The 27,758-nt window shown below is 47.0% G+C and overlaps 2 protein-coding genes across 3 annotated transcripts in view; both read left to right on the top strand.

The window, feature by feature from the left end:
• The window catches only part of LOC310768733 (cytochrome P450 2A13-like), a 53,050-nt gene extending 45,457 nt beyond the window's left edge, over positions 1 to 7,593 (top strand). Inside the window, exons 3-10 of one of the 2 annotated variants that reach the window (XM_083627445.1) lie at positions 207 to 369; positions 1,074 to 1,223; positions 3,065 to 3,225; positions 4,238 to 4,414; positions 5,828 to 5,969; positions 6,078 to 6,265; positions 6,787 to 6,928; positions 7,019 to 7,593. In XM_083627445.1, the coding sequence (XP_083483571.1) occupies positions 207 to 369; positions 1,074 to 1,223; positions 3,065 to 3,225; positions 4,238 to 4,414; positions 5,828 to 5,969; positions 6,078 to 6,265; positions 6,787 to 6,928; positions 7,019 to 7,200 (1,305 nt within the window). In that variant the 3' untranslated portion in view covers positions 7,201 to 7,593. The remainder of the gene's footprint in view (positions 1 to 206; positions 370 to 1,073; positions 1,224 to 3,064; positions 3,226 to 4,237; positions 4,415 to 5,827; positions 5,970 to 6,077; positions 6,266 to 6,786; positions 6,929 to 7,018) is intronic. The other variant, XM_083627446.1, reaches the window with a different exon arrangement.
• Positions 7,594 to 11,006: 3,413 nt separating this feature from the next.
• LOC310768754 (cytochrome P450 2A13-like) lies at positions 11,007 to 19,533 on the top strand. Its single transcript, XM_083627494.1, has 9 exons — positions 11,007 to 11,728; positions 12,995 to 13,157; positions 13,514 to 13,663; positions 15,210 to 15,370; positions 16,309 to 16,485; positions 17,390 to 17,531; positions 17,692 to 17,879; positions 18,890 to 19,031; positions 19,122 to 19,533. Exons 1-9 carry the CDS (start codon positions 11,549 to 11,551, stop codon positions 19,301 to 19,303), a joined length of 1,485 nt encoding a protein of 494 aa, XP_083483620.1. The 5' UTR covers positions 11,007 to 11,548; the 3' UTR covers positions 19,304 to 19,533.
• Positions 19,534 to 27,758: the final 8,225 nt, after the last annotated feature.

Raw genomic sequence — 27,758 nt, 5'->3', positions numbered from 1 at the left:
GCCACAATGGATCTGCGTTGCTTCTGCAGTTGGAGGAAACCAGATTCTGGAAACCACACGGGGGAGAGCGCTCCTGCGTTCAGGTGCAGCTTGAAGGTTTCCCATAATGGGCATCTGGTTGGTCACTTTGAAAAGAGGATACTGGACTCTAGATGTGCTCCCTTTTAACCTGACCAGCAGGCTCACCTTGTGTTCTGTTTTCACAGATTCATGAGAAATATGGTCCTGTCTACACCATCCACTTAGGCCCTCGCCGTGTTGTGGTCTTGTGTGGATACGATGCCGTGAAGGAGGCCCTGGTGGATCAGGCTGAAGAGTTCAGGGACCGTGGAGAGCAAGCCACGTTTGACTGGCTTTTCCAGGGTTACGGTCAGTCTCTTCTTGGGCAATTCTTGCCCAGAGCACATGGTTACTGGCATTTATATGGCACCTTTTAGCAAGCTTAGCACCGGAGAGTCTCAATGGTGGTTCTGTGCCGTGGATTATTGTTATATCCATTTTAGGTAAAGGTAAAGGGACCCCTGACCATTAGGTCCAGTTGCTCATCTCGCTTTATTGGGCGAGGGAGCAGGCGTACAGCTTCCGGGTCATGTGGCCAGCATGACTAAGCCACTTCTGGCGAACCAGAGCAGCGCATGGAAACGCCGTTTACCTTCCCAACGGAGTGGTACCTATTTATCTACTTGCACTTTGACGTGCTTTCGAACTGCTAGGTTGGCAGGAGCAGGGACTGAGCAACGGGAGCTCACCCCGTCGCAGGGATTCGAACTGCCAACCTTCTGATTGGCAAGTCCTAGACTCTGTGGGTTGACCCACAGAGCCACCCACGTCCCCTTATATCCATTTTACTGAGGAGGTAAATGAGCCAGAGAGTCTCTCTCCCTCTATAATAATAATAACAATAAAACCCCACATCATATCTTAAGCTGTTCTCCCAAATTCTGAACTTTAAAAATGTACAAGATTGGAAAATGAAGGGTGGATATCTCTATCACTGTGTGTTTTCAGCCACATTCCCACTGAGTGCACCTTCTCCTGTTCCTCCTTCCCTTTACTCCTCCTTTGCTTCTCAGGAGTTGCCTTCAGTAACGGGGAACGGGCCAAGCAGCTACGCCGATTCTCCATCATGACGCTGAGGAATTTTGGGATGGGAAAGAGATCCATCGAAGAAAGGATCCTGGAGGAGACCCACTTCCTGCTGGAATCCCTGAGGGCAACAAAAAGTGAGCTCAGTTTTGGTTTCTTCAAGAAATGTGGCATAATTATAGATGGATTATAGATTATAGATGGTTGAGAGGAGTTCCCTACCAGGACAGACTTTGCTCATGTGCTCAAGATATCGATTCTTTAAAACATATTTTGTTGCACTCTGCGAAATATGAGCAAGCCAGGGCTGAACTGATATTACCCTTGCCAGTGTGGTGTAGTGGTTAAGAGCGGTAGACTCGTAATCTGGTGAACTGGGTTCGTGTCTCTGCTCCTCCACATGCAGCTGCTGGGTGACCTTGGGCCAGTCACACTTCTCTGAATTCTCTCAGCCCCACTCACCTCACAGAGTGTTTGTTGTGGGGGAGGAAGGGAAAGGAGAATGTTAGCCGCTTTGAGACTCCGTAGGGTAGTGATAAAGTGGGATATCAAATCCAAACTCTTCTTCTTCTTCTTGCTGGTACCTTTCCTGGGAAAATCAGAGACTCACTATGTCAGGTTCCTATTGGAAGACTGGACAAATGCTAGAACATTAGCAGTGGCGAAGTTTTTATCAGTGGTTGCAACAACCAATGATCCCTATCTTTAAGTCAGAACAAAATGCTTGTTTAACCTGGAGATAGGCTGTTTGAATTGTGCATTGCTTTGTAATGATTTCTTGGGTCTCTGGACCGTAATAAAGATTGATATGATATATGATATGATATGATATGATATGATATGATATGATATGATATGATATGATATTGTCAGAGCTGCCCAAGGTCCCAGCTCACAAAGGACCAACGCTGCTTCGTTGTTAAGTACAAAAGTCTTTATTGAAGTTCAGTTTCACTTCCAGAGCCGCAGCGCGCAGCTCTACGTCTCAACTCTCAGACCGCTGTTGATCCCTCTGAATCTCCTCCCCCCGTACACCAGTTTAAGACCCTCGCCTTGCTCCACCTTTTCCGCTGCTCTTTCCTCCTCTGGGTCCGCCTGCCCGCCGAGGTCTCTCCCTTTCTAGCCTCTTCTGACGATGATTCCCCTGAGCCTTCTCCCTCCCTCCGGCGGGCTTTAGGAGCTGGTTCCCCATCCGGGTCTCCTGCTGTCCCCCGCGCGCCTGCACATTTGAACTTGGCGCGCGCGCCCAGCGAGCAGCTTTCCTCCTGACCGTTTCACTGCTGCTGTCACTGTTTCCCCCTTCGGGGGGGCTAGCTGCAACTGACCTCCCCTCCCTTCCCCCACTCTCCGATGGAGGCGTGGTCAGCCCTGACTCACCTCCTCTTCCTTCTGGAGGGGACGCTGGCCCTGACACATGTGACTCTTCCCCCCCACTACGCTCTGGTGGGGAAACTGGTCCCGATCCTCCACTGCTGCTTTGGGGTTCCCCTCTGGCTCCTTGTTTCTGGTGCGTCCCCCCTGGGACCCCCCTTGCTCTGACCATCGGCGCCCCCTTCTGGGAATCTTCTGATTCGCTGGAGAAGCTCATGGAATCTCTCGGGCCACTGTCATACTCCCCTACGCTGCCCTCGGATTCTTCCCCTTCGCTCTCCAATTCCTCTCTCCCCAGTGCTCCTGCTCCTGATTCCCTGACAGATATGATATGATTGAAACTGTTGACGGTTAACTGAGAATTTGAATGCTGATAAACTGAATCTTTTGGTTTAATTTTGATGATGTTCCATGAGTTGTTACAGAAAGTAGTAATGTGGTTTTTATGCGAATACTCTTCTAATTAATATTCTGTAAGCCACCTATAGATGAACGGTGAGGGAGAAACAGGCGGATGAAAGAAAACACCATTAAAGACTGAATTGATTTGCAAAGTGTACTTTTGACTTGCTCCAGGGCTGAGTGACTTGGGGGTCTCTCTTTCTAGGTGAACCCTTTGACCCCACCTATGTCCTGAGCCGCTCAGTGTCCAACATCATCAGCTCCATCGCCTTTGGCAACCGCTTTGAATATGAAGATCAGGAGTTTCTCTCCATGCTCCGCGTTATGCTGGAAACCTTCCAGTTTACTTCCTCATCTTGGGGACAGGTAAATTGCAGGGGAAGTGGAGGACTTATTTGTGAATAATGCAATTTCTCTTAATTTACTCAAGGCATGGTATGCAGGACAGCCACCACTGTCACTACCCCAAAGACCAGCAGTGGTCAAGAAACAGGGTTAGAAGCTGTAGTATCACCAAGTAAGGAGCTAAATCACATTCAGGTGTCTGAGTGAGCCTGGCCAACAAAAGCCAATATTACAATCTTCCATAGCAGCAGAAACTAAGTTCTTCACAAGTGGGCAGAACCTGGGAGAAGCTTAAAAATGGTTTTGATATTTGTTGGAGCAAGTGTCTCACTCTGAGCTCTCCATGGTGCTGCAACTCCTGTTCTACCTTGCTCTTTGGTCAGGCTCAGCCCGGAGCAAGTTTACAATGTTGCTTCAACCAGAGTGAATCTCAGATTGAGAAACTGAAGCTGCTTGCTTTGTAAGCAATTCCTCCCCACCCCCTGATTCTTCCTCCAAATTGCCTTCCTTGTCACTCAGAGAGGACAAGTCAGGCCCTGGGGTTTTGTCCGTGACAAGTTTATGGCTTAGTCAGCACCAAGTTATATCTGGGTGGAGTCAGGAGTACCTTCTGTTTACAATGTTTACAATGTTGCTTCAACCTGAGATAATCCCAGATTGAGATATTGAAGCTGCTGGCTTTGTAAGCAATTCCCCCACACACCCTGATTTTCCCTCCAAATTGCCTTCCTTGTCCCTCAAAGATGGGAAGTCAGGCCCTGAGGTTGTGTCTGTGACAAGTTCATAGCTTAGTCAGCACCAAGTTCTGTCTGGGTGGAGTGAGGAGTTCCCTCTGTCTGTTCTTCTTGGAGTGACACTTCTCCAGTCTCCCTTCTTTTAAGCCTCCTGTTTTCCCAAACCTTCCATGATAACGAGGAACCAAGGGAGGGAGGAACTCCTGCTTCTGCCTGCTCCCCAAATCAATCTTTGTTCAATATCTGTTCTCTCTCTTCCTCCTGATAACTCTGGATTCCTCCAAACCCAACACACACAGCTCTACGACATGTTCTCGGGCATCATGCAGCACCTGCCTGGCCCACAAGATAAAACCTTCAAGAAGCTGTTGGGCCTGAAAGAGTTTATTACGAAGAAGGTAAAAGCACACAAGGAGACCCTGGACCCCAACAATCCTCGGGATTTTATTGACTGCTTCCTAGTGAAAATGCAGCAGGTAAGATTATGTTATTCTAGTTACTACGATCAATTTCTGTGTAAGGAAACTTTATAGACTTTCTTTCTTTCTTTCTTTCTTTCTTTCTTAATAAATCTTTATTGAATTAAAATACAAATATATACACATGAATATATACATACATAAAGATAAAATGAAAAGATTAAGATGAAAAGAGAGAGAAAAAGAAAAAAACCACACCGAAAAAAGAAATTTGCATTATTATATAATCGTTCGTTAAATTTCTAAATAAGAGACTTCCAATTCTTCTCATTGTACTTGTATTGTTATTTACATTTAACGCACAGCCTTCTTTTGCCCTAATTTATCTTCCTGTACTCTGGTAAATTAACATTTACACTGTGTTTTACAAGGATCAATTTAATTCTGCAAGGAGCTTGTTACTTGTACAGTGTGTATTTAAGTAATCATTGAATATTTTCCACTCTTTGTATACTTTCTGATTGTAAAGCCCTCTTACTGTTCCCGTCATCTTTGCCAGTTGTAGGTATTCAATTGTAAGAGTCTGCCTTTCTGTTATCGTGGGTACTGTTTCATTTTTCCAATTTCTTACCATTTATATTCTGGCTGCTGTAGTTCCATACATAAACAACGGTCTTATATCTTTTCCGATTTCCAGTGTCATTATACCTAGGAGGAAGGCTTCTGGCCTTTTTCTGAATGTAAATCTAAATAACTTTTTGAAGTCATTGTATAATTTATCCCAAAATTCACAGATGACTGCGCAGTTCCACCACATGTGTAAGTATGACCCTGTCTCTTTTTTGCATTTCCAGCAGATTGGTGATCTGCCTTTATACATTTCGCAAGTTTTGCTGGAGTGTGGTGCCATCTATAAATAATTTTCATTACATTCTCCCTAAGCTTATATCACACCGGGAATTTTATGGATGGCTTTAAAAGAAGATTCGACACATTGATGAGGAGAGTTCTATTGAAGGCTGCTGGCTAGGATGGCTGTGCCCTGCTCTCCGCAGTTGGTTGCAACCATGATTCTGAATACCAGTTGTTGGAAACCACGGGAGGGGAGAGGGCTGTTGTGCTTGAACCCCCCTTCCCAGTGGATCATCTGGTTGGCTGCTGTGAGAACAGGATGCTGGACTAGATGGGCCTGATTCAGCAGGCACTTCTCCTTTGCCTCTGTAACCTTTCTGCACAAAAGGACTATGTGACTCCTTCCTCCCACTCCACCCAACCCTCTGTTTCCCACACAATCATTGGGCTGCTTTTCAGCCCTCCACAACTGACCCTTCCCCTCATTGCATGACATCACTGTAGCTCAGCCAATCAGTAGGGGAGAGAGAGCTTCATAGATAGGAGGCAGTCAGATTGTAGCCTATCGCAAAATATAATATGTGAAATATCCTCTTTTCTCATTTTTCTTCTTGCTAGGAAAAGGAAAACCCAAACTCAGAGTTCTTCCTAGAGAATCTAATTATGACAACCCTCAATGTCTTCTTTGCTGGCACGGAAACAGTCAGCACCACCTTGCGCTATGGCTTCCTGCTTCTGCTGAAATACCCAGAGATCGAAGGTGAATGGGGAAGGGGCTGGAAAGGAGGGTGGAGAAATCTCTTTGTTTCTGCCAGTTATGAAGGTGCAAATGGACACTTTTTGTCACATCCTGCTGATTTCTCAACAGAGAAGGTCCACGAAGAGATAGAACGTGTGATTGGCCTGAATCGCATTCCCAACATGGATGACCGTCCCCTGATGCCCTATACGGATGCTGTGATCCATGAGATCCAGAGATTCACTGACATGCTCCCTTTGGGGTTAGCAAGACGTGTGACCCGTGATACCCAGTTCCGGGGATACACCATTCCCAAGGTATTTTGGTTTCACTCATTCCTGAGACTTAGACTCCACCGTTCAGTACAATTTCCAGACATGTTTTGTGGGCTAACAAATTCCTCTGAGGCACCTCTATCTCTGACCTGTCTGCCATTATCATTGTGGGGGTATCCAAGCAAATCCAAAATAAGACCTGAAGAGCCCAGCCAGATGACGCGATGTTGGTTCCACATCTTCTAGTGCTACCTTCCCCAAAGGAGTAGTGGTGGTTATGGGGCTTAAAGGGGTTAATTCTAACCCTCTAAAAGCCATTTCCCCCTTCCCTTCTCATGAGGAAGAACTCTTTGATGGTAAGAGCTTTGAGGCTGTGGAAGGGGCTTCCTCAGAAGGTGGTGGAATCTCTTCCCATCAAGGTTTTTCAACAGAGGTTGGATGGCCATCTGTCATTGATGCTTTAGTTGAGATCTCTTCATCACAGGTGGCTGCACTAGATGCCCCCAGGGTCCTTCCAGCTCTCCAATTCTATGGCTCTAATATTCTCTCCCTCTCTTGTTCAGGGGACTGAAGTCTTCCCTGTGCTTGGATCTGTGCTGAGAGACCCCAAACATTTTGCAAGACCAGATGTGTTTGACCCCCAACATTTCCTGGATGAGAACGGGCAGTTCAAGAGGAATAAGGCTTTTATGCCATTCTCCGTCGGTGAGTGAGTCCCCTTCCATTCCAAGCCACTGCCGAGTCGTGTCTAACAGCACCCTGAAAGCCTGTATTCACCTTCCTCCTCTTTCCTAGGGAAACGCTATTGCTTTGGGGAGCACCTCGCTCGGATGGAGCTCTTCCTCATGCTCACCAGCATCCTGCAGAACTTCCGCTTCAAATCTCCCATCCCTCCTGAAAAGATCGACATCTCTCCCATGCTGGTTGGTTTTGCCACCCTTCCGCATTTTTATGAGATGTGTGCCATTCCCCTCTGAAGGTGGTCAGGTGTCTTGGAGAAGCAGAAACCCATCATCACCCAACTTGGCCACCCAAAAGCAGACACACACACACACACATGCACACCTAATGTCCACACACCCATAATTTTAGCAATGGCAATGTTTAACATTTCCCCATTTTCTGGAATTACTTCTTTGTCTACATGTTTAGTATCTTGCTGCCTTATTTCTTGTGAATGTTCATTTTTCTGCTGCACCCCTAATTGAGGAAGCTGCAAGATCAAATATTTTGTCTTGGTTCTCTATTCTCTTCTTTTATCTGTACTTCTATTTACAAGGCATACCAGAATCACAGCTGTAAAAGCATCCCTCAAAATTCTAATGTCAGCTGCTGTTCCCGTGTTGTGAATAAAGAGATCACAGATTTCACTTTGGAGCTGTCCTTTCACCCCACTTTCTTGTAGAACAGTTCACTCTACCCACCATATTATGCCCCCTGACTATTGAACCTTATTGATCTATTCTATGCTCACAGAGGCATGAGCAGAAAGTTTAATTCAAATTCCCACCTTTGTTTCCTTCAAAGATGCGACTAGTCCTAGAGAAAGGTTTATCGCTTACAAAGTATCTTTCATCCACTTCCTAGCTATATGTTTATCTTCTTTATATCTAGCCAAAATATCAGGATATATAGCCACCTGAGTCAGAGGAAGATAGGGCTGGGTCTCTTGCAAATTTCATGTAAAAGATTCAAACACATTTGCCACACTCCCCCTTTAAAAAAGGAAAGAAGAAGAAGAAGCTCCATCTCAACTGTGTTGTCTAAATTATTTGCGACTGACCAAAATATCACATGTGATACTCTCTCTTGAATTATCAGATGGGAGTTTCTTTGCAAAGTGTGCTTCAAAGTTTGGGGAAAGTTGACTCAGGCACCCAACAGGCAGCAGGGAGAGAAATAATATTGCATTTTCAGAATACCAACAGTCCAATTCTTCTTGGGTTAGTTGGCTAGGCTCCAAATGGGGATGGGCTCTTGTTCAGAACTGGGCTGTTCACATTTCTGAAGAAAGGACCTTTCTGGCCACACGAAGGAGTCTTCAAAGTCCAACACTCCTGTCAGGTGGTGGTGTGGTTGCTCAAGAGCAAACAGGCAAGACTCCAACCTGTCTTTTCCAGGCTTTATTATTAGTGCAAACTATTTACAGTGAAGAGCGTTGCAAGTGCATGTCCAGCTCAGTCGCTAGCAGAATCTGGGAGTTGGCGGTCCTTATACCTCCCCCAGCATAACAGTCGTGTGACCCCCATCCTTCTCCTCCCCTCTCTGCGCCCAAACCTACTGCACAGAGTGGGCGCTGGCAAAGGGTGATTGAGCCTCTCCCTAGCATCTCCTGGTACTTCCATCCCCTGTGTTTTTATCCCCTCTGTGTTTTTATGTTTGTACATATTTTATGGGCTAATAGCCGTAAATAAATTAGTTGTGGTTAGTTGTGGTTCCTCCTCACCAGAGGAAGAGCTGCTTCGCAAGATCTTCGGAGGCTCCCTGTAACACAACTGCCCTTCAACCTCTCGCCTCTGAGCTGATGGCAGTTCCCTGGCAACTCTTTTTCAACAGACATGTTTAAAAGGCTGTATGATACGAGTCCACCAAAGACCTGGAGGAAGAGCAATTTTTTCACCTGGTGCCTTAAAATATATAATGAAGGCTCCAGGCAAATTTCCCTGGAGAGAACATTCCACAGACAGGGAGCCACCACAGAAAAGTTCCTGTTCTCATGTTGCCACTGTCCAGCCCTCTCGTGGAGGAGGCACACAAAGAACGGCCTCAGATGATGAACACAAAGTCCAGGATAGTTTGTATGTGCAGAAGCGGTCCTTGTACAACCTCTTAGTGGGCACAAAAAGGACCCATGTACAGTTGTACCAATACCATCCCAGAGCTGTCTCTATCCAAATCTCCTAGGGTCCAGGTGTTGTGGTAAATTGAAATTCTGAAGTGCATTTGCTCTACATGACAACCACTGTAGACATGGCTCTTCTAAGGTTGTGCTACGAAAATCAAAGCTGCCCTTTTTGTTTTAATAGCAAACCAGTGGTCTGTGCCCCTCCAGTCCCTTTCTGCCTGCGCCGTACTTAACCTGATGAAGATTCTGGTAAACTCAAAAGCTCACTCAATATTTTGTGACACTTTGGTTGGCCCTAATAAAGGTACATGGGATTTTTCACAATAAAACTGGCTGCTTAACCCTGAGCTGTGCATGGTAATGTAATGGAACCCTTTCCCTGCTTGGCTTATCCGGCCGGATTTCTTCTTGAGAAAAGCTATTATATATGGGGTGCACAGACAAATGACAACACGTTCGTCCTGCGAAATAAATGGTTTGTGCTTCATCCCTGCCTGTCCCTGCTCCATAACACCATTGCATGGTGAGTTCCCGCCTCCCCCCTCGGAAATAAAGACACGAGACACAAGATTTTAGGTTAATGGGTCAAATTAGGCCACAACTTTATTGATTACAGGAATTGAGCGGTATTGGCTTAGGCATTGGTCCTCACAACTAACCGGCTTCAGCCTGATTGCTTGAAGAGCAGTGAGGGTTAACCACCAGTAGGGGGAGTCCTGCTGATGCACATCAACTAGGAGCTCCCCCCCCCCGGGGTCACTGCTCGGGGGCGTGCCGTAGGCCCACACCTCCATAGGCTTAGGACAAGGCCACGCCCCCCGGAATCCTTTACCGGACTACCCTTCGATTTGGGGGAAGGTGGTCCTCAGTCGCGCCGGCCCTTAATAGGGCAGGCCACGCCTCCTGGACTAACCGATTGGCTGGCCGGGGGGATGACGCGTCCAAGGTGCATGGAGAGGGGCGTGAAGCCCGCAACCCCACCTACTCTCTAGCTCAGAAGTGGCTTTGTTGGAGATCTAGCAGGCAAGCTTGATTTTTGTAACACACTTTACGTAGGGCGGCCCTTGATATTGGTCCTGAAGCTGCAGCTAGTGTAAAACACTGCTGCACTGTTGCACTCTCGCATAACATTTTGGCAACATTGGGCACTTCTGTTGCATGTAGACCCTGCAAACACTCCTAACAGAGTAGGGGGAATAGGCAGGTGTGCCTGGAGGATCAGGTTTTATGATCCATTGGTGGGGGGGAATGGGCGGAAATAAGTAACAAGGAAAGTTGGTAAATAGATCGGGATATCTCTTGATATGATATGAGAGGAGTCCTGAGAGGAGAGGAGATATGATACCCATCTTCGAACATCTGTGGGGTTTTTTTTTTTTAAAAAAAATTCATTTTATAACACTAATAAACAACACAAACAAAAAAAAAACAAAGAATACAAACAAATTCTTGTCTTATCCTTATTTTTTCTAAACATTGTTAAGTGAGCTTCTCCAAGTCCCCGCATCTGATTTTCATTTTACCTCATCTTTAGCAGTTTACATATATCATAATTTTTAACCATTTTTTAAATCACACTTGCTTTTACCATTATAATCTTCACGTATTATCCCTTACAAATAATACTATTTTAAAATACACTATCTTCTACTTCTAACCCTGCAGCCTATATCCACTTCCAAAGCTATTCTAAGATTTAAATAATAACGTATTTTTTTCAAATATTCTTTAAACTTCTTCCAATCTTCTTCCACCGTCTCTTCTCTCTGGTCCCGGGGTCTCCCAGTCAGTTCGGCAAGTTCCATATACGGTAGTCCATCCATCTTTGAACATCTGATTGGCTGACACATGGAAGATGGAGAAAGCTTGTTTTCTCCGCTCTGGAGGGCAGCTTCAAATTATGAGATCCCAACTAAACATCAGGAAGAACTTTCTAACAGTAAGAGCAGTTCGGCAGTGGAACAGACTCCCACGAGAGGTGGTGGACTCTCTTTCCTTGGAGGTTTGTAAACAGATGTTGGAGGCCCATCTGTCAGGGATTCTGTAGCTGAGATTCCTACATTGCAGGGGGTTGGACTAGATGACCCTTGAGATCCCTTCCAACTCTACAATTCTACGGTTGTATCTCTGCTGCTCTCCTCTTAGTCTTACACCACCAGAGACCCTGTCAAATGATACAGAATTCTGAGAAATTATGTGAGAGAATTGTGCTTTACTCCTTGAAGCTCCCGTGGTGGTGCAGACCTGGACAGGCAACTCCCTGTCTCCACTATCTGTCCATCTGAACTTTGCTCTGGAAGGTCTTCTCTTGACTTGAAAGAAGACCCTGAGCAGAGAGTAAACAGGTTGCACAATTTCAAAGAGGAGGTTCTTCCAAAGGTATGTAACAGGCTCAGCTTGGGCTGTGCAGGTATTTTCTCTTCCCAGCTGGTCAGCAACACATTGCCTGTAGAGCTCCACAGGCCACCCGCAACCTCCCCATGGATCTCCTGGGAGCAGGAACCCTTTTCCTGGTCATCTGCCTCTCTTGCCTGATGGTCCTCTCAACATGGCGGCAGATGCACCGCAAAAGCCAGATGCCACCTGGACCAACTCCCCTCCCCTTCATCGGGAACCTGCTCCAAGTCAACACAAGTGATATGTACCGTTCACTCATAAAGGTAACTTTCTGTAACAGAGCTTTCCAAACTGTGTGTCACGACACGTTAGTGTGTTGGCTGCAGTGTGTAGATATCTCTCTCCTCCTCCCAGGGCTGGAAAGGGGTTAGTTTAACGTCCAGTTTGCTTCTAATACTGAATGACTGTGTTGCGAAATGACACATGTCTTTAAAAGTGTGTCGACAACATGAACGGTTTGGAAAGCTCTGTTCTATGATGCTTCATAGCACAGTTATCCGTTTTCTGAATTGTGGTTATAAAATCATTATTATATGCTGATGGTGAATGAAGATCACTCTAGTCTGCCAACCCAGCCTTCTCCCTTGTCTCATTGCAACTTTGATTCTCCCTCTCCATCCCTCTGCCTAATGGTGTGTGGAAATGGAGGGAAGTGCCGATAGCTGATAGCCACAATGGATCTGCTTTGCCTCCGCGGTTGTAGGCAACGATGCCTTTGCATCCCAGTTTCTGGAAACCACACGAGAGAAGAGAGCTCTTGTGTTTGCATCTTGCTTGAAGGTTTCCCAGAAGGTATGGTTACCAGATGTCCCCATTTCCCATGGACAGTCCTCGGATTCACAAATCTGTCCCCAGACAAAATCCGTCCCCCGGATTTCATTTAATGTCCCCGGATTTATGTGTTAAGTGTTGTAGATTTATTAGTAGGGAATGAATGTTGCGTGATGGGTTCAACAGCACAAGACACATCATATGGGGACTTCCGGCGAGGTAACACGTCAACTGGGGGAACTGCAACCAAAATCGAGGCAGGAGAGAGAACACGTGGCCACCCGGCCGACTGCCCAGTGGCACTCCGGGGCCAGGAAAACCCCGGAGGTGACGCAGGGCGAAGGAGGAGAGGAGAAGGAGAAGGAAGAGAGAGAAAGAGGAAGGAGAAAAAAGAGGGGAGCCCCGACCTTGCCGCGCCACTGCCGCCGCCGCCACTGAGGAGAAGTAAGAGAGCACGTGGCCGAGCCCAAGCCTGACTTAAGGCTACTCCCCGGTGGCTAGCTCTCCAAGAGAGCAGGCCGGGCCCAGAGGAAGACCACGCAACAGAGGAGACCACAGAAGAGAAGATATTACTTAAAAAATATAAATAAATAAACATTTTTAATAACTTCTTTTTCCTCTTTTCAAAAAAAAAAAAAGTGTCCCCTAATTCTTTGAAAAAAATCTGGTAACCTTACCAGAAGTGGCATCTGGTTGGACTCTAGATGTGCCCCTTTTTAACCTGACCAGCAGGCTCTCCTTGTATTCTCTTTTCACAGATCTGTGAGAAATATGGTCCTGTCTTCACCATCCACTTAGGGCCCCGCCGTGTTGTGGTCTTGTGTGGATACGATGCTGTGAAGGAGGCCCTGGTGGATCAGGATGAAGATTTCAGTGAACGTGGAGAACAAGCCACGTTGGACTGGTTTTTCCGGGGTTACGGTCAGTCTCTTCTTGGGCAATCCTTGGCCTGAGCACATGATTACTGGCATTTATATGCCCTTTTTATCACGCTTAGCACTGGAGAGTCTCATTGGGCCTTCTCATGGTCCTATGCAGTAGATCATTGTTAAACTCCTCTTACTGAGGGAAGTCTCTCTCTCTCTCTCTCTCTCTCTCTCACACACACACACACACACACACACACACCCCTTACACTTAGAATGTTCTCTCAAAAGCTGAAATTGGATCTTTCAGACCAAACCATATTCTAAAAAGCAAAAAAACTAATTTTTTTGTGGTTTCAGCCACAATGTCATTCAATCCTGCTCCTTATTCCTCACTCCTTTGCTTCTCAGGGGTTGGCTTCAGTAACGGGGAACGGGAAAAGCAGCTACAGCGCTTCTCCATCACGACGCTGAGGAATTTTGGGATGGGAAAGAGATCCATCGAAGAGCGGATTCTGGAGGAAGCCCATTTCCTGCTGGAATCCCTGAGGGCAACAAAAAGTGAGCTCAGTTTTTGTAGCTTCAAGAAATGTTGCTTCATGAGGTGATAGAAATGTTTGACAGTGAACAGAGTGTTTGAATGTTGGTCATCTGCAAGCCATTTTGAGAGCTGTTGATGAACGTCGAGCACGAAAACGTCGAAGGAAAGCACCATTAAACACATAGTGCTTTCTGCGAATTGAACCTCTCCCCCTCTCATATAATATTAGAAGCTGGACTCACACCTTGAAGTTGATCCATGGTAGAGTCTTAGTAAACGAAAGGGTCATGCAGTTTTGCACAAGGATGTTGCTGACAATCATGTAAATGTTCAGAGACCAGGAGTTAGTGCTCAGGAGCTGAGCACTCCTGCTTCACCTCACATCATAAGAACATAAGAAATTCCTGCTGAATCTAGCCAGTGGCTCATCTAGTGCAGAATGTTAGGGTTTGAAGGGACCCCAAGGGTCTTCTAGACCAATCCCCCTGTGTGATGGGTTTGGGAGGCCTTTCACAAGAAATACCTCTGCTCACTCAGAGATGTCTTTATTTACATCTATTTACAAGATGCAGAGCATAGCTTCATGGGTCCGAATTGTCCGTAGCAGATCCCAGAAGTGGGAGCTTTTGGCTCCTCCTCCAGCAAAGCAGCTTGTTGTTATTGTTTAGTCATTTAGTCATGTCCGACTCTTCGTGACCCTATGGACCAGAGCACGCCAGGCACTTTTGTCTTCCACTGCCTCTCGCAGTTTGATCACTGCCTTGCCGCGGCGAAGGGGCTTGAATAAATCAGAGAAGCTATGAACTATGCCGAGCAGGGCACCCAAGACGGACAGGTCATAGTGGAGAGTTTTGACCAAACGTGATCCACCTTGAGGAGGAACTGGCAAGCCACTCCAGTATCCCTGCCAAGAAAACTCCATGGACAAAGACAACAGGCATATAAAGCAGCTTAGGCAATCCCAAACACCTTCTTTGTTCCCTGTGTTTTAACCCTCTCCGGTCCTGCGCAGAAGGAACTGGCATTGCCTCTCCCTCTGTGCCTGAGCTGGAAGAGAGGTGTTACTGCTCGCTAACATCACGGAGCCTTCCCGCCACCTGAGTGCCTTCCCCTTGCTCTCCACCCTCTGTTACTCCTGCCTCTTTTACAGGCTCCCGTCTCTCCTCCTCCAGCTCCGGAGCCTTCCCTGCCAGCTCCGTGACGCCCTGCAATTCAGGAATCACAGCTAAAAAATCTGCGACATGTAGCCTACCCTCTGGAGCAGCAGAAAATGAGCTTGCTCCATCCTCCATATGACAGCCCTTCTCCCACCACCACAAACCCGGGTCCAAATCGTCCTGTCCTGCACTTTCCCTGGAGGCCTTTTGCTCAGGTGGTTTTCTACCACTCTCATCATCTTAAGATGGACATAAGGTCAACTCCGGTTAGGTTTTCTGTGTCCTGCCTGAGGCCTAGATTTCAACCCATAACATGGATAAGGCAAGGACTGGGCAGCTTTGCAAGTCAAGTGTAGCCTTGATTTGTTCCTGGGCTGAGTGACTTGAGGGGGGGTGTCTCTCTTTCTAGGTGCACCCTTTGACCCCACCTACATCCTGAGCCGCTCTGTGTCGAACGTCATCAGCTCCATCATCTTTGGCAACCGCTTTGAATACAAAGATGAGGAATTCCTCTCCTTGCTCACCACTATGCAGGAAACCTACCAGTTTGTTTCCAGCTCTTGGGGACAGGTAAGTTGGAGGGGAAGGGGAGAACTTATATTGTGCGTTTGTGACTAATGCTATTTGTCTTGATCTGCTGAAGGCATGGTACGCAGGACAGCCAGCTCTCTGTGGGGCTCTGTCATTACCCCCATGTCCAGCAGTGGTCAAGACTGATCAGAAGCTGTAGCATCACCTGCTAAGGAGCGAGATCACATTCAGAGGTCTGAGTGAGGGTGACTAACAAAGGCACGCATTAAATACTTCCATACCACCACAGCCTGGACCAGAACTCTCACGGGTGCCTTTCACGCCCGAACCAAATGCCGCCCAATAATAATACAGTGGTACCTCGGGTTAAGTACTTAATTCGTTCCGGAGGTCCATTCTTAACCTGAAGCTGTTCTTAACCTGAAGCACCACTTTAGCTAATAGGGCCTCCCGCAACCGCTGCACTGCTGGAGCATGATTTCTGTTCTCATCCTGAAGCAAAGTTCTTAACTCGAGGTACTATTTCTGGGTTAGCAGAGTCTGTAACCTGAAGTGTATGTAACCTGAAGCGTATGTAACCCAAGGTACCACAGTAGTGTTGACATTTGTTGGAACAAGCTTTTCACTCTGAGCTCTCCATGGTGCTGCAACTCCTGATCTGCCTTGCTCTTTGGTCAGGCTCTGCCTGGAGCAACTTTACAATGTTGTTTCAAACACACCGTCTGATTCCTCTTCATCCTTGGCCTCGTTACACCCTTGTCCATCACAACGGGGAAGTCAAGCCCTGAGGCTGTGTCTGTGACAGGTTTATAGCTTAGTCGGCACTTGGTACCAAGTTGTTTCTGTGTGGAGCTCAGAGGAACCAAGTGAAAGAGGAACTCCTGCTTCTGCCAGCCCCCAAAATCAATCTCAAGTCAATATCTGTTCTCTCTCTTCCTCCTGCCAACTCTGGATTCCTCCAAACCCATCACACACAGCTCTACGAGATGTTCTCGGGCATCATGCAGCACCTGCCTGGCCCACAAGAGAAAGCCTTCAAGAAGCTCTTACTCATGAAAGAGTTCTTTGTGAGGAAGGTAAAAGCAAACAAGGAGACCCTGGACCCCAACAACCCTCAGGATTTCATTGATTGCTTCCTAGTGAAAATGCAGCAGGTATGACTGTGTTCTTCTAAGTACGATGGTCAATTTCTGTGTAAGGAAACTTTGTAGACCCTGTTTCAGCCAGGAAGATTTTGAAACTTGGATGGCTTTAAAAGAAGATTCAACACATTGTTGAGGAGAGTTCTATTGAAGGCTGCTGGCCAGGATGGCTGTGCCCTGCTCTCCACAGTTGGTTGCAACCATGATTCTGAATACCGGTTGTTGGAAACCACGGGAGGGGAGAGGGCTGTTGTGCTTGAACCCTCCTTCCCAGTGGATCATCTGGTTGGCTGCTGTGAGAACAGGATGCTGACCTAGATGGGCCTGATTCAGCAGGCCTTCTCCTTTGCCTTTGTAGCCTTTCTGCACAAAGGGACTGTGTGGTTGCTCCCTCCCACTCCACCCAGCCATTTGTTTCCTGCACAATCATTGGGCTGCTTTTCAGAACTCTACGACTGTCCCTTCCCCCTCAGCCAATCATTAGGAAAGAGAGCTTCATAGAAAGGAGGCAGTCAGGTAGTGCTGTGGGTTAAACTACAGAACCTAGGACTTGCCGATCAGAAGTTCGGCGGTTCGAATCCCCGTGACAGGGTGAGCTCCCGTTGCTCGGTCCCTGCTCCTGCCAACCTAGCAGTTCAAAAGCACATCAAAGTGCAAGTAGATAAATAGGTACCGCTCCGGCGGGAAGGTAAACGGCGTTTCCGTGCGCTGCTCTGGTTCACCAGAAGCGGCTTAGTCATGCTGGCCACATGACCCGGAAGCTGTACGCCGGCTCCCTCAGCCAGTAAAGCGAGATGAGCGCCGCAACCCCAGAGTCGTCCACAACTGGACCTAATGGTCAAGAGTCCCTTTACCTTTACCTTTACCAAGATATAACAAGTGAAACATCCTCTTTTCTTGTTTTTCTTCTACCTAGGAAAAGGAAAACCCAAACACAGAGTTCTTCCAAGAGAATCTTGTTATGACGACCCTCAATGTCTTCTTTGCTGGCACGGAAACGGTCAGCACCACCTTGCGCTATGGCTTCCTGCTTCTACTGAAATACCCAGAGATCGAAGGTGAATGGGGAAGGGGCTGGAAAGGAGGGTGTAGAGGTGTGTCCTTGCCTTTCTATGGGATGGTCCCTCTTTGTTTTCCCAGCTATGAGCTGGGATCCTTGTTTAGTTCCCTGAAGGTGCAAATGGCACTTTTTGTCACATCTTGCTTATTTCTCAACAGAGAAGGTCCACGAAGAGATAGAACGTGTGATTGGCCTGAATCGCATTCCCAACATGGATGACCGTCCCCTGATGCCCTATATGGATGCTGTGATCCACGAGATCCAGAGATTCTCAGATCTCGTCCCAACAGGGGTAGTAAGACGTGTGACCAGTGATACCCAGTTCCGGGGATACACCATTCCCAAGGTATTGTGGTTCTATTAATTCCTGAGACGAAGACTCTGCCCTTCAGTATAATCTCCAGGCATGTTTTGAAGGCCGGCAAATTTCCCTGACGTACCTCTGTCCCTGACCTGTCTGTCACCACCGCTCTAGGGTTATAAGAGTCAATTCCAAAATAAGACCAGAAGAACCCAGCCAGAAGACTCTACGTTAGGCCAATTTCTCTTGGTGCCTTCTTCCCCAAAGATCTGGTGGTGGGTTTTCTTATGAGGCTGAAAGGTGGCTTAGTTCTAACTCTCCAAAAGCTACAGTATTTTTCTCATATGGTAAAGGTAAAGGGACCCCTGACCATTAGGTTCAGTCGTGGCCGACTCTGGGGTTGCGGCGCTCATCTCGCTTTATTGGCCGAGAGAGCTGGCATACAGCTTCCAGGTCATGTGGCCAGCATGACTAAGCTGCTTCTGATGAACCAGAGCAGCGCACGGAAACACTGTTTACCTTCCCGCTGGAGCGGTACCTCTTTATCTACTTGCACTTTGACGTGCTTTCGAACTGCTAGGTTGGCAGGAGCTGGGACCGAGCAATGGGAGCTCACCCCGTCGCAGAAATTCGAACCGCCGACCTTCTGATCGGCAAGTCCTAGGCTCTGTGGTTTAACCCATAGCGCCACCCGCGTCCCTTTTTTCTCACATGGAGCAGCTGTTAATTTAACTTCATGAAGGCAAAGTTATTACCAACCAGCTATCTGTGGGAAGGCCACAAAAACAGCACATTTTAATAATCATTGTCGTTGTCGTCATCTTCTGAATATTAGTACTGGAGGGAGGCTAAAGGATCATCACAGATGCCTGCATTTGGGGACTCTCCTCAGAGGTGCATGGCTATGGGCACCGTCATGATACTTTTCTGCAGTACAGAGCTGACCAGTACACGACTGGGCCTGGTGGTAGATGACACAATTTGCTCCTCCAAATCTCAGAATTATTTCTTGTCGCCCAGAAGAATCTTCTCATTTCTCTCTGTTTCTTGTTCAGGGGACTGAAGTCTTCCCTGTCCTTGGATCTGTACTGAAAGACCCCAAACATTTTGCAAGACCAGATGTGTTTGACCCCCAACATTTCCTGGATGAGAACGGGCAGTTCAAGAGGAATAAGGCTTTTATGCCTTTTTCTGCTGGTGAGTGCGTCCCCTTCCATTCCCAAACACTCCTTAGTTGTCTATAACGGCACTGTGAAAGCCCATATTCACCTTCCTCCTCTTTCCTAGGGAAGCGCTATTGCTTTGGAGAACATCTGGCCCGAACGGAACTTTTCCTTTTCTTCACCAGCATCCTGCAGAACTTCCGCTTCAAATCTCCCATCCCTCCTGAAAAGATCGACATCTCTCCCATGCTGGTTGGCTTTTTCAATGTCCCACGTTTTTATGAAATGTGTGCCATTCCCCTCTGAAGGTGGTCAGGTGTCTTGGAGAAGCGGAGTCCCATTGTCACCTACCTTGGCCACCCAACTGACAAAAGAGGGGGCATTCTTCAACATGTAAAGGGCCAGAGCAGGTTAACCATCCCATGCCCTCGTCCTTTCTTTTGAAGCTCCTCCAGTATCTCTGTTTCCATTTGTGGACTTTCCTTCCTCTGCATGGTTGTAGAATACATCTAACATTACAGTCATATCTTGGGTTACAGACGCTTCAGGTTGCGTTTTTTTGGGTTACGGACCGCCGAAACCCAGAAGTACTGGAACGGGTTACTTCGGGGTTTTGGTGGTCGCGCATGTGCAGAAGCGCTAAATCATGGTTTGCGCATGCGCAGAAGTGCCGAATCACAACCCGCACATGCACAGATAAGCAGCTGTGGGTTGCGGACACTGCGGGTTGCGAACATGCATCCCTCACTGATCATGTTTGCAACCCGGTCGTGTGTGTGTGTGTGTGTGTGGCAAAGATGTGTATATAACGTAACATCCACACTCCTATAGCAAGTATCAGATTGTACATTAACATGGATGATTCTTATTAATCCAGTTGAATTTCCCCCGTTAATCTAGCTATTTCTGCATATTCCATTACCTTCTGTCGCCATTCTTCTACTGTTAATACTTGCTGTTGTTTCCAAACCTGGGTTAGGTTTGCACTTCAGAATTCCAGTTTACCACAACACCTGGACCCTAGGAGACTTGGACAAAGATGGCTGTGGGGTGGTATTGGTACAACTGCACACGGGTCCTTTTTGTGCCCACCAAGAGGTTGCACAAGGACCGCTTCTGCACATACGAACTATCCTGGACTTTGTGTTCATCATCTAAGGCCCTTCTTTGTGTGCCTCCTCCACGAGATGGCTGGAGGGTGACAACACGAGAACGGGGCCTTCTCTGCAGTAGCTCCGCAGCTGTGGAACGCTCTCCCCAGGGAGCTTTGCCTTGTGCCTTCACTATATATATTTTGGGCACCAGGTGAAAACGTTCCTTTTCAACCAAAACTTTGGCTGATTGATATTCTACAGCCATTTAAGATGTGCCTATGGGAAGGGGGGTGGGTATTGTTTCACTGTTTCGCTTTAATAATTTACTTGTGTTTTTATCTTGTATTTTATTCCATGGACTGCCCAGAGATCTTAGGATGAAGGACATTATATAAATCAAATAAAGAAATTAATAAGACCTGTTTCACATTGGATTCCAACCCGCAGCAGCCACCATGGCCCTCGATTAGGGGTGATAATGATGGAAGTTGTATTCCAACAACAATTGGAGGGCCAACCGATGAATATTATAGAGCTATGAAATTGGTGCTGTGATCCTCACACTCCTGAGTGGCTTGGGGCTAGGGCAGGAGTGCCATGGCCCTGGTACCAAAATTTGTGGGTGCCCAGGCGCCCAGGGCCTGAGGGAGTAGGCACCTATGGGCTGGGGATACAACTGGGTGTCCTAGAGGAGAGAATGGACCCCCTGTCCTTTTCCCTTTAGAGCCTGAAGGAGGGGAGGCTGCTGCCATATCCATGGAGGGGCAGTCAAAAGACAGGGGTGAGTATTTAAGGGCTTTCTGCAGGGATTTTGGCCATGTCAGAGAAAGACAAGCTGTTGTCCAGGTGGATCTACGGTAATTCAGTCGGGCATTTCTGCAATCATTCTGATCCAGTAGGTTGTTAGTCTACTAAAGAAGCAGAATGGTGAAGCAGAACGACTTGGATGAAAGAATTGTGGGGATGCTCATCAAATTTGCAGATGACATGAAACTGGGAAGGGTAGCCAATGCCATAGAAGAGAAAATCGAGATTCAAGACGACCTTAACAGATTGGAGAACTGTGCCCAAACTAACAAAATGAATTTCAGTAGGGACAAATGTCAAGTTCTGCACTTAGGCAGGAAGAAACAGCTGCACAAATATAACATGGGGAGACACCTGGCTTGCCATGGTACACGGGCAAAGGATCTAGGGGTCTTGGTGGACCACAAGTTGAGCATGAGTCAACCGTGTGATGCAGCAGCAAAAAAAAAGCTAAAGCTATTCTAGGCTGCATCAACAGAAGACTGGTGTCCAGATCAAGGGAAGTAATAGTCCCACTGTCTTCTGCCTTGGCTAGACCATACCTGGAATACTGTGTCCAGTTCTGGGCACCACAATTTAAGAAGGATGTTGGCAAGTTGGAAGGTGGGCAGAGGAGGGCAACCAAGATGTTCGAGGGTCTGGAAACCAAGCCTTATAAGGAACAGTTGAGGCAGTTGGGTATATTTAGACTGGATAAGAGGAGACTGAGAGGAAACCTGTTAGCCATCTTCAGATATCTCAAGGGCTATCACATGAAAGAGGGAACAAGCTCATTTTTTTGTTGCTTCAGATTGTAACGCCCGAACCAATTGCATCCAGTTACAAGAAAGCAGGAATGACCTTCTGGTGATAAGAGGCCTTCAACAGTGGAATGGACTTAGAATCATAGAATCATAGAATCATAGAGTTGGAGGAGACCACAAGGGCCATCGAGTCCAACCCCCTGCCAAGCAGGAAACACCATCAGAGCACTCCTGACATATGGTTGTCAAGCCTCTGCTTAAAGACCTCCAAAGAAGGAGACTCCACCACACTCCTTGGCAGCAAATTCCACTGTCGAACAGCTCTTACTGTCAGGAAGTTCTTCCTAATGTTTAGGTGGAATCTTCTTTCTTGTAGTTTGGATCCATTGCTCTGTGTCCGTTTCTCTGGAGCAGCAGAAAACAACCTTTCTCCCTCCTCTATGTGACATCCTTTTATATATTTGAACATGGCTACCATATCACCCCTTAACCTCCTCTTCTCCAGGCTAAACATGCCCAGCTCCCTTAGCCGTTCCTCATAAGGCATCGTTTCCAGGCCTTTGACCATTTTGCTTGCCCTCCTCTGGACACGTTCCAGTTTGTCAGTGTCCTTCTTGAACTGTGGTGCCCAGAACTGGACACAGTACTCCAGGTGAGGTCTGACCAGAGCAGAATACAGTGGCACTATTACTTCCCTTGATCTAGATGCTATACTCCTATTGATGCAGCCCAGAATTGCATTGGCTTTTTTAGCTGCCACGTCACACTGTTGGCTCATGTCAAGTTTGTGGTCAACCAAGACTCCTAGATCCTTTTCATCCTTGAGGGGTTGTGGACTCTCCTTCCTTGGAGGTTTTTAAGCAGAGGTTGGGTGGCCATCTGTCATGGGTGCTTTAGTTGAGATTCCTGCATTGCAGGGGGTTGGTCTAGATGGCTCTCAAGGTCCCTTTGAATTAGGGTTGCCACAAAAGTTTTTTGACCAAAGCTGTTGAGCGATTTCCAACCGGATGCCGTTCACAATGGCTGAATATGGTATACCCAACTTTGAATTCTACAGTTCTATGATTCTATGTGCGGATGGTCCAGTATAAATTCACCCCAATACTGCAGAATTTTGCTCTGTTCAGAGGACAAATCTAAGCTCAGAGGACAAGTTTCTATGTATCCCAAATGGACAGTTCAGTTTGTCACCCTAGTTCCCTCTTTAAAAACTGCCACTTTAAGGGGGGAATTAGTCCCCCTACATATCAGCACACGGAAAATTTAGTGTTTAAGGATGTGTCCTGAGGCACATAGCGAATACAGTGGTACCTCGGGTTAAGTACTTAATTTGTTCCGGAGGTCCGTTCTTAACCTGAAACTGTTCTTAACCTGAAGCACCACTTTAGCTAATGGGGCCTCCTGCTGCCGCTGCGCCGCCAGAGCACGATTTCTGTTCTCATCCTGAAGCAAAGTTCTTAACCCGAGGTACTATTTCTGGGTTAGCGGAGTCTGTAACCTGAAGCGTATGTAACCCGAGGTACCACTGTACATTTCCTTTACTTAATAGAAATCATCTATTACAGAAAAGAGGATAAATGAGGTTAATAGCATAAAAACCCCTACTAGATATTAACATTAGAAATCTAAATTATTGATTATTGATGCAAAGCCAATAAACCATAATTGAACCATCATTAACCACATCAGCATGGCTAAAATTGGGCAGCATGCAAAAAGTGACATGGGCTTTGGAAGAGTAAGAGATGCTCAAAGGAAGGGATAATCATACCCAGTTTTCTAAGCCTCCTTGAGCACATAATGGCCAGAGGGGAGAGGAGGGCAGGGTGAATCAGGCAACTCTGGGTTTGTCTTTGGAGATACAGAACCAAACAAGCACAAAGATATCCAACCTCAATTTATCAGATGGGGAGCCCTGAGTTTCTTTGCACCGTGAGCTTTAAGGATTGGAAAATGTTGACCCAGATGGCCGATATGCTGCAGGGAGAGGTCTAGAGAATGTCACTTGGGCAATAAAAAGAAACAGCCAACTCCAAAATGCCTGTAAGCTGCAAGTAAACTTGAGATAAATCTGACCACTTGGTGTTTCAAAATACCAGTGGAGGAATTCTTGTTTTGAGAGCTGGCTAGAGCACAAATAAATGGTGTCTTGCCCCAGAACTGGACCATTCACATTTCTGTAGAAGGGAACCTTCTGGGCAAATGAAGGAGCTTCCAAACATTTTTCTCTCTCCCTACCTCCTTCTCCCTCCCCCACCTCCAAATGACCCTCTGAAATATGCAAAAATAATTCTGCAAGGAGGCAGCAAAAGTCTCCTGTCCCAAGGACCAGAGGGCAGGTGATCTGTGATGGGGTGACTTCCCCGTGCTGTTGTCTCTCAAGGGCCAAGGCCACCACTTGCCTTTGGAGCTGGAGCTGTGACTTGCCCTCCGAGGCCAACGTATGAAGGGAGCCAGCCAAGAAAGGTCAGAAGCAGAACCCAGGAATTCCCAAAGGTCCCTATATAGAGCCTAGTGGAGGGTCCACATTGTTCCGCAGTTCAGCTTTTACAGAAACGGCCTCTGAAGGAAGCAAGTTGTTCCTCTCCATATACAATGGGCTGGGAAAGGAGGTGGGCAGGGAAGGAAGAAAAGGAGGGATCAAGAAACATAGGGCATTGGGGAGGGGAGCTACACTGGGAGGGTTTCTGTGCTTTGTATTGAGGCAACTGTTGGTTTTAAAATACAGTGGTACCTCGGGTTAAGTACTTAATTCGTCCCGGAGGTCCGTTCTTAACCTGAAACTGTTCTTAACCTGAAGTACCACTTTAGCTAATGGGGCCTCCTGCTGCCGCCTCGAAATTTCTGTTCTCATCCTGAAGCAAAGTTCTTAACCTGAAGCAGTATTTCTGGGTTAGCAGAGTCTGTAACCTGAAGCATTTGTAACCTGAAGCGTATGTAACCTGAGGTACCACTGTATGCATTTTGATCAATCCTTTTGACAAATTTGTAATGTTGTTGTTTAGTCGTTTAGTCGTGTCTGACTCTTCGTGCCCCATGGACCAGAGCATGCCAGGCACTCCTGTCTTCCACTGCCTCCAACAGTTTGGTCAAACTCATGTTCGTAGCTTCGAGAACACTGTCCAACCATCTCATCCTCTGTCGTCCCCTTCTCCTTGTGCCCTCCATCTTTCCCTACATCAGGGTCTTTTCCAGGGAGTTTTCTCTTCTCATCAAGTAGCCAAAGTCTTGGAGCCTCAGCTTCAGGATCTGTCCTTCCAGTGAGCACTATGGGCCGATTTCCTTAAGAATGGAGAGGTTTGATCTTCTTGCAGTCCATGGGACTCTCAAGAGTCTCCTCCAGCACCATAATTCAAAAGCATCAATTCTTCGGCTATCAACCTTCTTTATGGTCCAGCTCTCACTTCCATGAATCACTAAAATTTGTAATATTGTTATGCATTGATCTGTACATCTAAAGCGGACCGTGAACAGCGCAAGGGAATGACTCTCCCTATCTCTGTGATATCCTGGGTGACACATACGCAACTAGGCAGTTGAATGTGCATGCGTACTCTGTCCATTTCCCTCCCTCCAAGCGGCCCCGGGCACTGCAAACCCACACTATGCCACTGAATGAACTCCCCCACTTTCCAGAGTTTCAAGAATTATGTTGGATCAAAGGGTGCACCTAGCAAGAGAGAGAGAGATGCAGCCTTGTCACTTAAATCCAGGGGGCACCACACAGAGCTGAAACCCAATGAGGAATGGTTGAAGGAGTCGGGTATGTTAAGTCTGGAGAAGAGAAGATTGAGAGGTAGCAGGATAGCCATCTTCAAATATCTGAAGGATGGCCATCACAGCCTCCTCTGGGTACAGATTCGCCCAGCAGGGCTGTATAGAAGCATCCATCTATAGCAAGTTCATCTTCCTCTGCTTTCCAAACACAATGCATTCCCAGGAAATCATTAGGTGGGTATTCGCATAAGGAGCTGATATTTCCATTATTTCCCATGGGAACATTTCTAATCCATAAGTTCTCCATTCTCCCTCCCTCCCTCCCTGCTTTCTGCCCCAAACTGCTGTAGCCAATCAGCAAAAGCAAACAACAGAAAATCTAATTTGTCTGGTCTCTCCTGGTGCCTGATTTGTCCAGTCACTCTCCCTCATGCCATGGTTTCTGCTCAGAATAGCTGCCACCAACCAGCAAAACACAAACAAGTAAGGAAGTGGGAAAATTCCAGCTGTTCGGCTATCAGAATCAGCCATTCACAAAGGAAGATTTGGGTATAATAACTGATATTTCAGATAATAAGCATTCCAATAGAGGGACCAGTGTGTATCTGTAACTATAGATGATCACAAAATGCAGCTTGCAGAATATTTTGTGGACTATTTTCACTCGTATATAAAGCAAACACCCACTAGATGGCATAAAAGGCACCCATTTTTCTCCCTTTTCTTTCAGCAGTATTACATCATGGGTTATTTTCTCAGCTATAGCTGACTACTTCTTCTTCTTCTTCTTCTTCTTCTTCTTCTTCTTCTTCTTCTTCTTCTTCTTCTTCTTCTTCTACCACACAGAGCCTAGGACTTGCCGATCAGAAGGTCGGAGGTTCGAATCCCCGCAACGGGGTGAGCTCCCGTTGCTCGGTCCCTGCTCCTGCCAACCTAGCAGTTCGAAAGCACCTCAGAGTGCAAGTAGATAAATAGGTACCACTCCGGCGGGAAGGTAAACGGCGTTTCCGTGCGCTGCTCTGGTTTGCCAGAAGCCGCTTAGTCTTGCTGATCACATGACACGGGATCGCCCTCTTTCGGACCGCTCAGCTGACTGGTTTTCCCACCCGCCCACCCTTCAAGGTTTCCTTCTGACCTTGCTATGGACCTCGGTTGGTCGCCATTAAGGGGCCTGGTAGGAATTTTTCCACTTGGCAAATTGGCACTGGCCCTTTGGTTCTTCGCCTACCTTGTAGCAAATCGTCACAACTCCTTTGGTTTTGGCAGTTAGGCATTGGTCGGGGTATTGTTATGTAGATGTGTTGGGGGGGAGGAGCGCCATCACCCCTCCCCAAATATTGAAGGGTAGTCTGGTAAAGGATTCCGGGGGGCGTTGCCTCGTCCGAAGCCTATGGAGGTCAGGGCCTAAAGCACGCCCCCAAGCGGTGACCCCGGGGGAGTTACCTAGTTGAGGTGCATCAGCAGGGTTCCCCCTGCTGGTGTTAACCCTTGCCGGTCTTCATGCCATCAGGCTGAAGCCGGATAGAATGACAGAACCAATGCCTAAGCCAATACCGCTCTTACCTGTAACCAATAAAGTTGTGGCCAATTTTAGCCCATTAACCTTAATTATGGTGTCATGTGTCGTTATTACCACTGGTGGGAGGCGGGAACTTGCCACGCAACCCACTATGGAAAGTAAAAATACAAATTATGCCAAGGTTGAATGGATGGATAGGCGGATGAATAGCACAAGGGGTTTCAAAACAGCCACAATGAATTGCACATTTATTGAAAAAATAAACGTTTGCAAAAATGGATATATCTAATTCCTCGCTCCCAGAATCCGGTCAACCGAAACTTCTGGCTGGCTCGCCAAACTGTTATAAGAAGAAAAGAAAAACTGCTCGTTTTCCCTTATGGGGTATCCAAGAGCCCGTATAGAGTCCTTAAGTGGGTTCCCCATCAGTAGGAGTTAACCCTGGTGTTAACCCTTGCCGGTCTTCATGCCATCAGGCTGAAGCCGGATAGAATGATAGGACCAATGCCTAAGCCAATACTACTCTTACCTGTAACCAATAAAGTTGTGGCCAATTTTAGCCCATTAACCTTAATCAATGGTGTCACGTATCGTTATTTCTACTGGGGGAGGCGAGAACTCGCCACGCAATGTGTAAATGGCTCAGGACTGCAATACCTCAAAGACCAGCAGTCCCCATATAGACTGACCCCATATCATCCGAGGCCCCTCTTTGTTTGCCTCCTCTGTGGAAGGTCCAGATGTCCATTGCAGGAAAGTTGCTAGTAGAACCTGAACATAAGAGGAACTCTCACCTTTTTTGGCTTCCATAAACTGGTATTAAGAAGTGTGTTGCCTCCCAACTTGAAGGGAGACGAAGAAAAACCTCCGCTTGACCACTG

This window comes from Podarcis filfolensis (genome assembly GCF_964270895.1).
Source record: "Podarcis filfolensis genome assembly, chromosome: 8".
NCBI lineage: Eukaryota > Metazoa > Chordata > Lepidosauria > Squamata > Lacertidae > Podarcis > Podarcis filfolensis.
Note: the sequence above shows the minus strand (reverse complement) of the source record. Positions and strands in the feature narration are given on the sequence as shown.